The sequence below is a fragment of the Zeus faber genome (genome assembly GCF_960531495.2).
Source record: "Zeus faber genome assembly, chromosome: 8".
NCBI lineage: Eukaryota > Metazoa > Chordata > Actinopteri > Zeiformes > Zeidae > Zeus > Zeus faber.
In genome coordinates, this window is record NC_137195.1 from 6620567 (window position 1) to 6636874 (window position 16308).

The 16308-nt window shown below is 43.6% G+C and overlaps 1 protein-coding gene across 1 annotated transcript; it reads right to left on the bottom strand.

Annotated features, from left to right (window-relative positions):
* Nucleotides 1-62: 62 nt before the first annotated feature.
* elp6 (elongator acetyltransferase complex subunit 6) lies at nt 63-13116 on the bottom strand. The gene is made up of 7 exons (XM_080006045.1): nt 12910-13116; nt 12253-12331; nt 4406-4476; nt 2610-2734; nt 1707-1938; nt 934-1101; nt 63-529 (listed from the first exon to the last, which is right to left on the bottom strand). The coding sequence occupies exons 1-7, from the start codon at nt 12961-12963 to the stop codon at nt 404-406; spliced, it is 855 nt and encodes a 284-aa protein (XP_079862171.1). The 5' UTR covers nt 12964-13116; the 3' UTR covers nt 63-403.
* Nucleotides 13117-16308: the final 3192 nt, after the last annotated feature.

The following is a 16308-nucleotide window of genomic DNA, read 5'->3' on the forward strand; positions in this document are numbered from 1 at the left end:
GTCCCCCATTACCTGCATTGAACTCCTGATGGAGCGTCCGGCATGGAGAAAGGAGATAAGAATGGAGAAAAGAAAACCACTCCTTTAATACAAATTCTGCTGTCGCTGCTCCGATATCATTCGATGATCATAAACACATAACATATCCACATACATAGTTGTGTTGACGAAAAAAGTAGTCCTGCAATTAAGAAAGCATTTACTATAGTGATCGCTATAGCGTTGGCTTCCGCAGTCGACCTGAAGGGGCCGGCATGTAAACACTGGCGTCCATCTTGTTCTCCAAAGCAGGACGTGATCCCGTATGCCGCGGCCCGTGCAAACCACGGGAGGCGGCGTCCGGAGCGTCTTCCTCTTCTGGACCGACTGCAAAAAAAAAAACCCGTCGAGTGGAAGAGTTCCACTAGAGAACGGCACTGGACGTCCCACGGGCGAAGAAGGAAGCTCCCTTGTCGTGGATCTTATACTGAAAGAGTTTCTTCTGAGCGTACTGCCCGTCCCACGGCTTCCTCCTCCAGCTGACCTCCACCTGAGAACAGATCAAGACACCAACAGTTTTGGTGGAAGAGCCTCACGAATGGAGAGATGTATATTGTTTTTGTATTTTCCCCCCCAATTGTTTGGCATTGACTACTTTTTTTGACTTACTTTGACATTTTAGAGATATGTTTTACCCTTCTCCAGTTTACTATGGCCATTTTAAGTTTCGAACCATTGTGATAGAAAAAAAAAAAATCATATTCACTCATTAGATGCTACTTGGACTCTGGTGCCTATAGCAGCTAATGTCATTTTGGCCGAATTTGCAGCAGAATCAGCGTTTGGCACCACTTGGAATCAAATAAAAACAATCTTCCTCCGGGTGGTCTTGTTTGTTGACTTTGTTGTTTAATTGTTTAATTTAACACACACACACACACACACACAGCTTACTTGTCCGTGGATGTCCCTGCAGAACCCGGTGGGGAGACCCTGCACTTGCAGCGTCAGACTACACTGGTGGGTCAGACCCTTCAGCAGCCTCTCGGGTCCTTCTTCATCTCCATCGTCCTCGTCTTCCTCCTCCTCCCCTTCGCAGCGCACCAGCATCACCATGTTCCCCTGCAGCCAAAGAGAAGCCATCACTGCAATGCACTGTTTCACTTCCCAGACATAGGTTTGCGTACGGATATGTAAGCGTTGAATGAAAAGCAGAGAAATTTACAGCAGGGTTCAGGTGTTTGTTTCAACGGGGGCACAATATGCACGTTCTGTCTAAATCAAATTACATTTTAAAACAATGCAAGAAATTGTAGCTGTCCACACTAGTGTGGAAAATAATTTTTTTTAAAGTCACTGTGTGTACACAAAAAAACCTCTTCACCTCACACCCATGTATCTTAAGAAGATTGCATAAAATAATTTAAAGTAAATACTGTGGAAGTTAATGTTTTTTTAAGTTTTACACCTCAGGTTTTTTACACGAAAACCCCCCCCCCCAAAAAAAACACTGCAAGACCTTAAAGGAAAATAGAAAAAAAATAAATAAATAATAATAAATAAACTCGTTTAGTATTTAGAGGTTTTTCGTAGTGTTGTGAGGAACGCCTCAAAATGAGTTAAAATGGGTTTGTCAGTCAATTATCCAAGCTGGTTCATGTGAGGGACACAGAGTGAGGACAACAAAGAGAAGGAAGGAGACATGGAGACATGGGAGGGAGCCCGACCTGGAGCTGGGAGCAGACGCTGGCCCGGCAGTAGTGGCTGAAGTCCAGCACCGAGCCCACGCTGACCCCGAGACTCAGCAGGACGGTCAGGTCATCCACCAGCAGCACCGGGGGTCCCCACCGCACCGCCCCACCTTCTCCACCACCCTCACCACCTTCCCCTCCGCCCCCAGGGGCACTCAAGGTGCTCTGTACAAACTCATTCAGGCCTCGCAGGCCGACGGAGGGATCTCTGGAGACAGAGGGACAAGCAGAGGGTCCATCACAGGGAAAGCCTTCAGAACAGCAGGTCAATGGAAACAGCTTTTCGATCAACTTTATTTAACTAAGAATTCACATTGAAATGACATTGGAATTGAATAGACTCTGTTTGGGAGATGTGATCACAAAAACCATCATGACTACAGAAAAATATATAAAATAGGTCTTATTGACAAAAATAAACACATACAAGGAAAGGTAAGTACTATGTATTTGGTACAGCTCAGAGGTAAGTATTAGGTTTTAAATAGGATAATGAACTAGATCATTCTATGAACTGTTGTTATAACAGTTTCCTTTATGTCACATAGCAAGTTAAGACATTAGGAACCGAAATAAATCAATCTTATTTCCCTCAGAACTTCACAGACAAGTACAAGTATTTTCTTGCATTTCTCTCTACAGATAAGCATATAAAGTGAGTTGGGTTGATCAAAAATAGGCATTTTCCTAACGTGGAACATGATTCATTTTGACAAAAAAAGAAAAACATGAATAAAATATGACAAAATGTTTGGAATTCAGACCTCATAAATCCAAATTTAAGACAGTTCAAGTCCTAATATTTGTAAAAATTGAATTTAAGTCTTTAAGGAGCTGCAGACACCCCGACCGAGCCGTAACTGTTGAATGAGTCTGTACCGTAGGAAGTCGACCGCTCCGCTCTCTGTGTTGGATTCAGTGTGAAGCAAAACGCCCAGAGATTCCTTCAGTCCCTCAAGGAAAACCAGCTGCCCTTTCTCCCTGGCCTGAGTGAGGCTCACACCCTGGAGAAACACAACAACAATGATAATAATAATAATAATTATAAATATAGCTGCAGGCTGCAGTACACAGGGCCCAGTTTAGTCGTGTTAGGTATGTATTACAGTTCTCCGGATTCTGTGCAATGCAGCACGAGTTACAATTTTTGGATGGATTTATAAAGCGCTGGTTCATGATGTCCTAAAGTGACTGTTCCCAATGCAACGGCAACGTTCACGCCAGCAACACGTATGAAAGGTTCCCATTGTTGTTTGGGAAAAGAACCGGGAAACATTTTGCTTCATTGGTTTCATCTCCAATAACGGTGCAGGGTTGTTCCCTTCAGCTGCTGCTGCGGATGACAACATGTCATCAAAGTGCTGCTCTAACACTTCCTGTACAATATCAACTGCTTGGAAACATGTTCCATAAACATTCCATGTTGTTGTTCATCAGTTAATGTTTCAGCAATATTTCCATCTTCTGAACTTCACATTCATTAGTGTTGTTTGTGTTTTTTGGATCTTCTTCAATTTTGGAAGGAGTATAAGTCCATTCATTGTTAAATTCTGCATCCTTATACCATTTGTTATATATTCTCAAATACAACAAAGCTGTTTTTATTTTATCTGTATAAACACATTGATTTCATAATGGCCTTGGTAAGTTAACTTCCTCTTCAATTTGACACCAACAATAAGGTCATTATCATCAGATCGTGGAGGTGTATTTGTTACATTGGTGATATTTGAAGGTACAGATGTAGGTCTAGACCACACACTGGACACGGTGCCAATGTGCATTCTAAATCAGAACCTGCAAATTTATGGTAAATGGTATGATGTCGTCAGAAAGCGTCTTACTCTAAATCTTATCTTGTTCATTTTGTTTATGAACAGTGGCGTGTCGGTCAAGCCCGACTACCTGAATACTTGGGGTCAAATCTGGTCGGTTTTTCACAAATTTCTGCTCCGTATGTGGATCGTTTTGGATGAAACTTCCACCACAAGATGTTTGTGACATCCTGGTTCAAACGACACCTCAACCACGTTTGTAGCTTACGTCATTGTTGTGTTCCAGATACCTTTATCCCTGTTGTACATATTTTGGTGTTCCATGACGGACCGCGTCTGTGATTTGGGTCAAATTTGGTTGGTCTTTCACTCATTTCTGCTCCACATGTGGATCAATTTGTATGAACCATGAGAAGTTTGTGACGTACCAGTTCTAATGAGGTGTAAAACGTGTTTGTAGCTTCTGCCGTTCTTCTGTTTTAAATAGTTTTAGCTTGAAAAATTTTGAATTTTTTTTCCAAGCAATAACATCCCTGCTGTACCTGTGGGCTGGACCCCTAATAATAATAATAATAATAATAATAATAATAATAATAATAAATATATAATAATAATAATAAAAATGATAATGATAATAATATAGCTGCAGGTTAGTCCAGGTTAGTCAGTGTGATGTGTGTGTAACAAATGTATGTAAATTTGCAGTAACCAACAGCTTGGTGTGTTGATAGAAAACCCACAATTTCTTATCATACTATAAAGTAAATAGGATTTTTTACATCTTAAAAATCCTTCAAAAGAGAGAGCCACCCTTCTTTGGTCCCATGCATATAGCACCACACATCTCTGTAAACAGAAATGAGACGCTGCCTACACAAGCCTTACAATGCAAACACTCACCAGTCTTTGGCTGACAGCGCTGTAGTGGCTGAAAGACTGCACCAGACCCAGGAAACACACCCTACAGCCGGCTGGAACACAAAAAGAACAATTTTATTTATTGATTTTTTTTAACCTGTGTTGTCAGCAGGTTTGGCCTACAACACAGGGTATAATTCCATTGCATCCAAGACAAAGTTGATCTGCAAGTGGAGTTAAAACTCTCAACCTGCAATGCCACTCTTTTTTTAATAGTCCAGAATAGCTTTCAATAACTCTCTCCTGTGGACGACCTAGGGGACGTCAAGAGAACAGCTTTTTTGTTACACATGACCGCCACCAATCCCCCTCACTGGAGAACAATCTTACCATGTTTTGATCTATAAACAACTGATCATCATTACTTCTCCAAGAGGAGGAGAATCACTACGGGTGAGACAGATAAACAGAGACAAACATGTACTGGGAAAAACACAAACATAGAAACATCCGATGACAACATGTGTTTGGTAAAAACTGATTAATTAAGTTGACAAAAATTGGAACAGCAATTGCGACACAGTAATTAGCTATGGCAGTAAAGAAGAGAAAAGGAGAAGGATCTAATCAGTAGGATGTTCGGGGCGTGTTCAAGGAATATACTCGTAGTGCGTGTGTGTGTGTGATGCGTCCTCCAGTTAATCCATGGAAATTGTCCCAATTAGTTCTGGTGTATGAGGTCAGAACTAAATTGTGGCACCTCCAAGCAGCAGAAAAGGTCTTGCAGCCACCCGCGATTCCCGCAGCCGTATAGACACCCCATGACCTCCCGAAAACTTTCGAAAAGTCCAGGTGGAAGCATCGGTTGTGACTTGTGGAAGCAGGTGATCTGGAGTGAGGGGTTCGAGATCATCGGCACCTTCTGCCCTGGTTGTCAATGGACGACTATTCAATATTGCTTCTACTTCACACATCACCATGGAAAGACTTTCATCATCAAGAGTTTGTTGCCTAGTTATGGTTCGCAAAATAATTTTCAATGATGTAATCAACCTCTCCCACATGCCTCCAAAATGTGCAGCTGCAGGAGGATTGAATGTCCGTCTCACTCTGTTCTGTCGAAGCGCTTGCTCTATTTTGTCGTGATCCAAGGTACCTGGAGCCTCTCTTAATTCTCTATCTGTAGAACCAAAAAATTGGTTCCATTGCCAGATCTCATTCCAATGACTTGAACACGGCGGAAGATAAAACGTCTGAGTGCATCGATGCCAGAATCTCTGTCTCAGCCATCAGCCGCATCGAGGTGGACTGCACGGCTTGTAAGGCAGGGGAAAAAATTACGCCATAACCGTTCACGTTGCTTCTTCCTCGCCTTAACTCAACAGGACTGAAGTCACCCTCTCCTACTTGGGTAAAAGGGGGTAGATCAGGTGTTGTCTGTGGTGCCTGTCCTCTGGTAGGTCAGCAATCCTTTGCTCACCGACATTTTCATGGAGATTCTTCGACATTATGCTATACACTCAGAACTTACCTTTCTTGACAAGGAATAAGCACGTGGTATACAAAGCTTCCGTCGCGGAACCGACAACATACGATTCCTACCACTGTGCCCAGTTTGTATGTGAATGTGTTCAAGAATCAACTTGGATACGTGGTGCTTTCTGGGCAAAATAGCTGGCTGTTTTATTTCTTCGGGCACTGCCATTCTACTAAGTCTTCCGCCAACTCCAAGCACTCCTTGTTCCATTTTCAGGTCCAATTTAAAGATTGGACATTCAAGTTGCCTTTCAGCGCTCAACTTTGTAGGTTCAACAGATTGTTCGAACTTTGTCATTTCACATCCTATCAACATTTCCTGTTTATCTGGAGCCTTCGCTTCCTGCTCAACAAGTCTTCAGTCACTGTGGAGTGCACTGCTGCCTCGCAGCAAGAAGGTCCTGGGTTCGATTCCCGCCTGGGGCGCAGTTGGCACCGTGCTCCGGAGGGTTATCTCCCAAGTAGGAGCCTTTCTGTGTGGAGTTTGCATGTTCTCCTCGTGTTCACATGGGATTGTGTGTGTGTGTGTACCTGTCGTGACAAATAAAAGATTCTTCTTCTAAACACCCAGGCTGCTGCGCTTCTTCATTTTGTCCAGGTGGAACAGCGATGCAACAGAGCTGTGATAGCATCTGGAGTGGCTGTCCGGATGACGTTGCTTGGCACCTCCATTTTCCTAACCTCAGGATCATCACGGCCGAGAGATTCAAGAGGTTCAGGAGATTCCGGCCACGGCTCCTCTACAACTAAAAGGAACTGATCCGGTCGTTACATTTAGTGAATGCGTCTGCTGTGCGGCCACGGGAGGCATGATCTGCCGGATTCACACCGGTGTTAACATTTCTCCATTGCCCAACATCTGATAACTCTCTGTTGAACCTAACTCTATTTGCCACGAATGTTTTTGCCACGAGTCCATTTCTTATGTACTTTAACACTGATGTGCTATCAGTGGAGTGCATGGGCTCCTGAAGCTCACGTCTCAATTCGGTTCTCAACATTTTGTCAATATGCGAAGACTGGGATAGTTATTTGTTTTAAGGGTGCAAGCGCTTTTCCCATAAGGAATGTGACATGTTTTTGACCTCTGTCATCAACAGGTAGGTTACCATTCCATAGCCTTTTGTCACTTGCATCACAAAAATGACGAAGTTGGGCTTCTTTGATCTTTCCAAAAGCCTTTGGTTGAATACGTCTTGGGACATTGATATGTTCCATTTGATTTAAACCATCTACCCATTTCAGCCAGAGCTGATGGTAGGTGACAGGAATCTTATCATCCCATCCAATCTTCATCTTGCACAGCTCTCCCAAGAGGTGTTAACCAGTGACAACATATGGGGCGAGAAATCCTAATGCATCATACACAAAGCTGATGATTGATAGGACTCCCCTCTTGGTGAGTGCTTGGTTCTTTAGTGTCACTTGAAAACCAAATGCATCCTCTTCAACCTTCCAGGCAGCAGCCAAGGCTCTTTCAAAAGGTAAGTGATCTCTGTCCAAATCCAAATCTTCTCTTTAACTTCTGTAGCTCTTTCTTTCTTCCTCGGGAATTGAGTTCACTACTGATTTGTCATTGGTGATCCATTTGGACAGCCTAAAACCACCTCTTTTACACAATCCATCAACTCACTGCATAGGGCCTTAGCTTCAAATGCAGTGGACACAGACTTTAAACAGTCGTCAACGTAGAAGTTGTCCATGATCGTTGAAATGGCTGCTGGCGAGTCATTTTGAACATTGTCTTCAGCAGTTCTTCTTAGCCCGTAGCTGGCACAACTAGCAAAGGATGTTGCTCCAAAAAGGTGAACTGTCATTCAGAATTCAACAACAATTTTGCGATGTCGCCATAAGGCCACCACAAGAATCACAGGCAGCTGGAGTCAGATAATGTCACCTTAACTTGATGATACATGCCCTCAACCACCGCCATCATTGCCACTGGTTCTTGTCTGAATCTTAATAGTACGCCAAGTCATGTACCTGTGAGGCTGGGTCCTTGCATCAACTGATCATTGAATGATGTTCCTTGGAAGGATGCAGGGCAATCAAAAACACAAAGTTTGCATTTCCTTGGATGTCGAACACTATGGTGAGGTAGGTACCATACTTTGCCCTTTCCTTGCACTTTTGATGATGACGTTCAATATTTTGAACTCCAAGAACGAGAATATTTTGTTTGATTTAAAACTGCCGTTTTCATTCACACATCACATGGCACAATTACTGCATGTCCTTTAATAATAACAACATTCTCTGGGAAAGCAGTATATTTATTACCTTTGAAAGTTCTCATCTTTGTCAAAATTTGTTCTCACTGAAAGTGCTCGGTGTTCAGCTAACTGCTGATTGTTGGGCATTAATGGATCATTTTGTTTGAAAGGTAACTTGAGCTGGTAATGTCTAACATATTTTAGCTGAGCTTGAAACTACATCCATGAATCTTTTATCTTCTGACATTTCTGGTTTCTCGTTAGGTCTTTTCAGGGAAGCCATGGTTACATTGTTGAGACAAATGATCATTTCAGTTTACTACTTATATACGGTTACTGAAGATGTGGTTCAGAGTACTTCCTTCAGGGCTGTCTTTGTGCAATATTCCATTAACAACCCATCCAAGTTTGGTTTCAACTGCGTAAGGCCCATTTCCTTTGCTGTTGACTTTCCAGGGCACCATCAAATTTGGTGCATCATTTCCCATCAAAAGGCCAGTGTCTGGCTAATTTCACTACATTCAAGTAGTCCCATTCACTTATTGCTTTCTGTGCAGGAATTTGCTCTTTGGCCACTGGAATTTTCTCTTGTATGTACAACGATGGAAGTTTCATGAGGTAATTTCTCTCAATACTTGAGATTTCAAAACATCGTGTCAGTATTGGTGACTTCCTCTCGACTTAAAGTTCTCGACAAGATTTTTGTTTTTCTTCCCTTTGCATGTAACAGTTTCCTGAGAGCTTCAGTACAAAAGCTTGCAGTGCTCCCTGAGTCCAGGAAGGCTTTTGTTTGCACACAGGTGTCACTGTTTGACAGCTTTATTTGGACGGGAATGATGGAAAAGGGTCGGGAAGTCACAGGCCCCAGTTGGCTTCACCTAAGAAACCGATGCGCTGCTCACTGACAATTTCTCTGCGTTAACATTGTCTTTCTTAGAAGCTTCTGCTTTCTTCTTCACGACGTGCAATGTTGTGGGATGTTTCAACATGCCTATTGCACAGCTTAGGTGTTTTCTAACATTTTTGCTAAAGTGACCTTTATTCACACATCCAAAACAAATTCCATTCACCTTGAAGAAGTTCACATTTTCGTCATGCCTTTATTATTATTATTATAATTATTATTATTGTTATTTTTATTTTATTACAAAGCTGTTTACAAGTATCCGTATTGTGATTCTTTTTGCAGAAGAGTCAAACCCTTTCACCAGATGGTTCAGCGTTTCCATGGTTCCGACTCATAGAGCTCGATTCCTGTGTTATTTTCATAAAACTGCTTTTCTGGTATTTTAGAGGTCTAAATACAGCACTGATTTTAATGCTTACATTTCTGTCTTTCATTGCTGCAGCACCATTTATGTCTGCAAACAATGGGTCACGGGCGATATTTGCTTGTCTTTCCACAAAATCCACAAGTTGCTTAAACTCGGCTGTTTTTCTTGTGTGTTCATAATAATCAAAAGCAACCGTGCGCCATCTTTCTCCGGTCCATCACACATGACCATCCTCATGTGTGTTGGGCTGGTCATGTCTTGCAGCATATCAACATCAGTCATTGCATTACAACTGCGCCTTAAGAACAAAGAATAATGTGGAAGTCTCTTTCTATCCTCTGATTTGAGTGCACTCCAATTCAGTGCTTTCTCTTGATAAGCTGAAGCGATCCATACATCATTTCCAAAGGTCTTTTGCAACAGTTATTTAGCTTCTTTAAACCCCCTTTTAGGTTCCATATGCATGCAACTGCGGACAAGCACTGGCGGCCTACCACTGGTGAACTGTTCCGGTAGAAAAACAACCTATCACCATCATTATCAGTTTTGCTTTCAATACAGTGTTCAAATGTACGCACAAAAGGACAAGTAATGCATTGGATTTCCATGAAAAACCGAAATCTCTCTTGTTGGAAGAAGTGAAAGTCTTTGTTCTTTAATTAGCATTTCAGTCATTTCATTTAGCCTTTGCATGATTTTAAACATGTCCGAATTTTGGTCATCCTTCTTTGTACTTTTCCTGAGGTGAGGCTGCACGTACACTTTGTGAATGCTGGGGGCAGTGGAGGTATATAGAAGTCCATCATCATCATCGTCATCATCTTCTTCATCAACAAACCTTTGTGTTGAGTCATACTGTTTAACATATTTATGAAAATCAGCTTTCTCCTTAGAAGCTTCAAGTTTATAAATTTCTGCACTTGCAGCAGCAATTTCAATTTCCAAAGCCAGAGCCTCTTTCCTAGCTTGAAATTCAGCCTTCGACTTCATCAAGTTGATGCCTTTTGTGCATGACAGAAGCTTGAGCGAGAGGAGCTGCCCTTTTGGCTTCTGCTCGTCTGAGGGAGGATGAAAGTCTGGAGGCTTTTCATCTGGAGCTTCTTGTGCTCTTCAAACTTTTGGCTCCACCTCTAATTATTATCCCAACAGGCATAGCAGTCATACTTTCATGCATTGTTGTAGTCGCAGTAGGCGACGAATGCATTTCTGTTATTTGATGGGCACACATAGAACTTTCTCTTAACCAATTTTTCACAATGGTCCGAAATTCCTTCATCACTCCAACTAAATACCAATCATTTTGATCAGAATCCCTCTCCTCCTTTGGGAGCAACGTATGAACAGAACCCTGCAGTTAAGCAAATTCCATTAATAAAATCGCAGAGAACGTCATAAGCCTGTTCAACGATGACAGCATTTGCATAATCCAACATTAATGACTCAATATTATTTCTCTTTGACTTCATTTCACCTTAGCCTTTCTTCCATTTCTTTGCTGAATAAGATCTGCCTCAATAGCCCTTCCAGTCAATTTTATCTCCTTTAGATCCACTTTCTTCAGGCATGTTTGTCTCCTCTGTTCCGTTGTGTTGAGACATTATTCCTTCATTAAGGTAATATGTGTCACAGTCTTGAAACTTGACCAATATGCAGCTTCAAGTAATTTAATAGACGCTTGAAGCTTGAACTGAGGGGTATTCAAATTCCATATGCGAATATCGCAGTTTAACACAGGCTGCGGTGTCAAGGCATCTTTTCATGCGTACATGCATGTTTCAATGGAAGAATAGGTTTATATGAGCGAGTAGCAAGACGATTCGTTGCGACAGCCTACGCACGGGAATATTCCGTTCTTCAAATGATCACAAATCCAATAATGCGTTTCAACACTCATTCTTAACCCAACAACAATTCCCACGATGTACTCAATGATTAAATCCATTCCAATCCAACGGTGACAAAGCAAAGTCTTTGTGTTGAGATTTTTTTTTCAACTTTCGTTCTGGCTTTACATGCTCCCTTTCCAATGAAGCCGGTGAACCGCCATTCGAGACTTCCAACACGCACACGTCTGTTATCTTCTTACCGTGAGGTGCTTGCAGGTCTCGTTGTTTTGGATGAGGCGAATGAGCGTTGGAATATGTTATGTCGACGTATATATATCCACGGCGGCCTTACATCACGTTCAAATCAAAACAACTTAACGTAGGTTAAAGAAATTTTTTTCACATGAGCTTAAAGAATCAAAACAATAAACGGTAATAAAGAGGTAATTAAGAGCGTGCGGTTAAAAAAAAAAAAAACAGTCCCTGCGGCGTCTCTGTCCTTTGCCGCACACCTGGTTCCAGTAACCTCTCTCCCACACGTGTGCTACGTCATAGGCTGAAATCAGTCTCAGCCAGCCCACTACCGCAAAAAATGTTTTTATCAATTTATTTAATAAAAGAGCTCCAACACTTACACATAGCCTATTTTCTTTTCATTTACTATATACACCATTAGATAAAGTATGAAACAGGGATGATCTAAAAAGGAGGACAAATGAGCGTCCGGCTCAAGGCTGCGGCAGTAGACAGACAGCGTATTTCGAAACCCGACTGTCCGACTTGTTTTCCATTTCCTTATACAAATAAAGCACCGGGCATAACGGGGACGCTTCATCAGTCACTCTCTGAACCCCACACCCCAGTCGTGTCCCTCCACTAGGAGGTACAATCCGGTGCCGATGGTGTCTGTGTGTGTGTGTGTGTGTGTGTGTGTGTGTGTGTGTGTGTGTGCGTGCGTGTGTGTGTTCTAAGCTAATATGAGTGGCATCAATTGTGTCTTCCCTTACTGTTGCAAAGCTATGGGAAATACCAAAACTCACCACGGAGGTAAAAGGAGAGGAAGTGATGGACCAGGAAAGAGGCGTCCGCCTTTCTGTCCGAAACCAGGATGAACTCTCCCTGTAAACACAGTGACACACAAAAAAATACTATGTAAAAAAAACAAAACAAACAAAAAAAAAAGAGACCATTAAAGTGCCATCACTGACAGGACCGATGACGTCATCTGACAGTATCTGATGGTGCGTTTTGGTGACACTCGGAGACCGGTCATTCGGGGTTGTTGCTTATGTTCGGGGAACCATTGACGCCAGCACCAAAAGTGTGTTTGTTTGGCAGGATCGTGGATCCAAAAAAGTGAAAAACGCGTGTTAACATAACAAAAACATATAGAAAAACAAACAAACTACAGTGCAGTTTAGATCGACGTTGAAGGTGTTTCGAACAAGGGCTGTGGAGCTAACCTATTAGCACGTTAAACCCTGTCAGGGGTCGTCGGAGCCCAATATCAGTCGAGCCCCGGCGTAAAATGGGTTTCTGTGGCATTTGAGCACAACGACAGCGCCCCGCGCCGCGTCCAAATCCACGGGAGAGCCGCGAACTCCACCTCAAACGAGGAAAAGTAGGAGCACGACGGAAAGGATGCGTTCAACCCCCCCCCCCCCCCCCACATAAACAAATCCGCACTCAGTCGTCACCTGGTCCAGGTGCTCCGGAGCGGCGTTCAGGATGGCGTTGAGCTCCGCGTACATGGCTCCGGGGAAGAGGGAACAGTGCAGCTTTGGGTTTGGGAAAAAAAAACCCAAAACAAACCATTTAAACCGCGTTTGGTACAACGGTTGGATTGTTCTTCGGCTTCTTTGCGGCTCCGGGCGTCCGGGCAAACAGCATGGCGGCGACCGGTCTCTTGTTCGTCGCCTCTTTTCTCGCTCTGGGTTGAGTTTCCGCGTGTCGCCCCCGCGCGGCGGCGTTGTGTAAGTGCGCTCGATGCAACTCACCTGAAAATCCCGCAAACGACTGCAAACAACTTGAAATAAAGATGAAATGTGGTGTTACTCTGTTTGTTTGTTTGCTTGATTGGTTATTGTTATTGTTTTTTGTTGTTGTTGTTGTTGTTGTTGTTGTTGTTGTTGTTGTTGTTTTTTTATCGTTGGTTATTTTCAGAAGCCACTTCCCAGGTGAAGAAAGGCACGCGGAGGATTAAAGAAATCCATTTATATTATTGGGCTTGTCATTTTCACCACCTTTGACATAAAAATACCACATTTCCATGGTCTGTGCATTTAAAATACACATAAAAAAAGGACGTAGAAGGTGTGGAATGAAAAAGCATGTACCACCAACAAAACATCTAAAAGGATAACATCGAGAAAGCAAGTGCGTGTGTGTGTGTGAGCGTGCGTGCGTGTGTGTGTGCGTGTGTGTGTGTGTGTGAGTGTTATTTCCTCGTTATTTGTGGTGTTTGTTTTCCGTTGTTTCTTGTCCGAGATAAAACATGAACGACGAAGCAAAGTCACACAAGACCGAGTTGATCCGGGCGCACCCCGACATGTCATTAGTGTTTGAACCAGCAGGGGGCAGTGTGCACCTGCCGGCCCTCACACCAAGCCCTGCAAAGGTCAGTAAACTCCATCACTCTTGACATTTCACAGCCTGCATCAGCAGTTTGCTTTAATCATTAATTAAAAAATATATATATAATATAATTTATTACTGTTATAGTGTCATATAATAATTAAAAAACACATCAATTGCATACAGAAATCAAATTGTTGTTTTAATGGCGCGGTGGAACTTCGTACACTTGATTGAGTGGACTGGTGTCAGAACGACTCCATAGAATATAATAAATACTTTGCGGCAGTGGGGCGCTTTGGCACCCCACTGCCCCGGGCTCCTCAGGGGGTGCAGGGCTTGACAGTCCTCGTCCCTGACCTCTGACCCTGGGTGAGGACGGAGTCGGGCAAGGAGCGCGGGCTGACGGGGCTGCAGACGGGACACGGGGGAGACGGCGGGTACGAGTCGTCCTCCCAGCGCAGGACCCGGGCCCTGCGTCGACGCGGGCGGTCGGGGGGCCTCCGCCGGGGCCCGTTGTCGGCGGGGGTCCGGGGCAGCCGGTACAGGAAAACATCGTAGTGGGTGTAGTGGGTGAGGGGACCGGCGGGCGGCCTGAGCTGGAGGACCCTGGGGAGATGGAGCGCAAGGTTGATGGTCACCGTGCCCTGTGAAGATGCATGGGTCAGTTGGTTAGTTAGTTGGATAGACAGGCAGACAGACAGACAGACAGACAGACAGACAGACAGATAGATAGATAGATAGATAGATAGATAGATAGATAGATAGATAGATAGATAGATAGATAGATAGATAGATAGATAGATAGATAGATAGATAGATAGATAGATAGATAGATAGATAGATAGATAGATAGACAGACAGGCGGATAGACAGACAGACAGACAGCCAGACAGATCGACAGACAGATAGATAGATAGATAGATAGATAGACAGACAGACAGACAGACAGACGGATCAATAGATAGATAGATAGATAGATAGATAGATAGATAGATAGATAGATAGATAGATAGATAGATAGATAGATAAATAGATAGACAGACAGACAGACAGACAGGCAGACAGACAGACAGACAAATAGACAGATAGATAGACAAATAGACAGATAGATAGATAATTATTGTGACTATCTCAACCTCAGCTACACAGTTCCTCACCATCACACGTCTCTGCATCCATCCCAAAATCTCTCTACCAGTCACTCCCCGTGGGATGAGGGGAATGAGGGGGATGGGGGATGGGGGGGGTGGGGGGATGAGGGGGTGGAGGTGGAGGTGGGTGGAGATAGGGGGGGGGGGTTGCCGTGGTCTGGTAATGTGTGGTAACATTTCCATCAGAAAGGAAGAAAGAGGGTCCTCTTATGATCGCTAACATTCCAAGGAGCCTCATTAGTAAACCAGACCACGGCAGAATGAACCATTTAGACCACCTGACCCTTTGCTCTGCCTTTCAATTCATTGTATGTTCCATAGATCTGTATGGTCCCCTGTCCCTGTGTGTGTATGTGTGTGTGTTTGTTCATGTGTGCAAAACGGTTTTTGTGCATGTGACTCTACTTTGTCTCTCATGTCTGCAAATATCGCTGCGTGTGTGTGTGTGTGTGTGTGTGTGTGCACCAGTTTGCGTGCATGTGTGTCTCTTCTTTGTCTTTTAGGTCTGTGATGTTGGTGCATGTTTGTGTGTGTGTGTGTGTGTGTATGTGTGTGTGTGCGTGCATGCCTGTGTGTGTGTGTGTGTGTGTGTGTGTGTGTGTGTGTGTGTGTGTGTGTGTGTGTATGTGTGTGTGTGTGTGTCCGTGTGTTTATTCATGTGTGTGCACCAGTTTGCCTGTATGCGTGTGTCCTCATTGTCTTCTAGGTCTGCATACATTGGTGCATGTGTGTGTGTATATGTGTGTATGTGTGAGATTGGGGGATTTGTATGTGTATTTGATTGCGTTTTAGTGTGCATGTGCATGCATAAATGATGTGCAGAATGTCTTTTCATGCCTGTGTGTGTTTGTCTATGCACACATGAACTGACCAGAATGCACGGTTTGTGTGTATTTGCAGTGTGTGACTCTAATTCCTCATGATGTGTGCATGGGAAAGGCATGCGTGTCGAGATGCACACACACACACACACCCACGCATTCATCACCGCCTGTGTGTGTGCGTGTGTGTGCGTGTGTGCATGTGTGTGTGTGTGTGTGTTGGTGTGTGCATTCACACATGTACCATCACCATGCGTGCGACTCAGCCAATCACAAAGCTCCCCCCAGAATCCCAACACCATCATTCCACCACATCCTCGGCCAATCACACGCTGTCGATGGTCCCAGTGGGCTCAGCCTGGCAAAGCAGCGTGAGAGAGACGGGGGAAGAAAAAAAAAAAAAAAAAAAAAATTCTTGACACACCCTGGCAATTTTCTTTCTCTCTCCCCCTCCACTCAACCCCCTTTTATTTCCACCAAACTCCTTTAAACCCCTGAACCCCCTGCGTGCGTTCCCCCCCCCACCCCCACCTACATGTGATCTCAT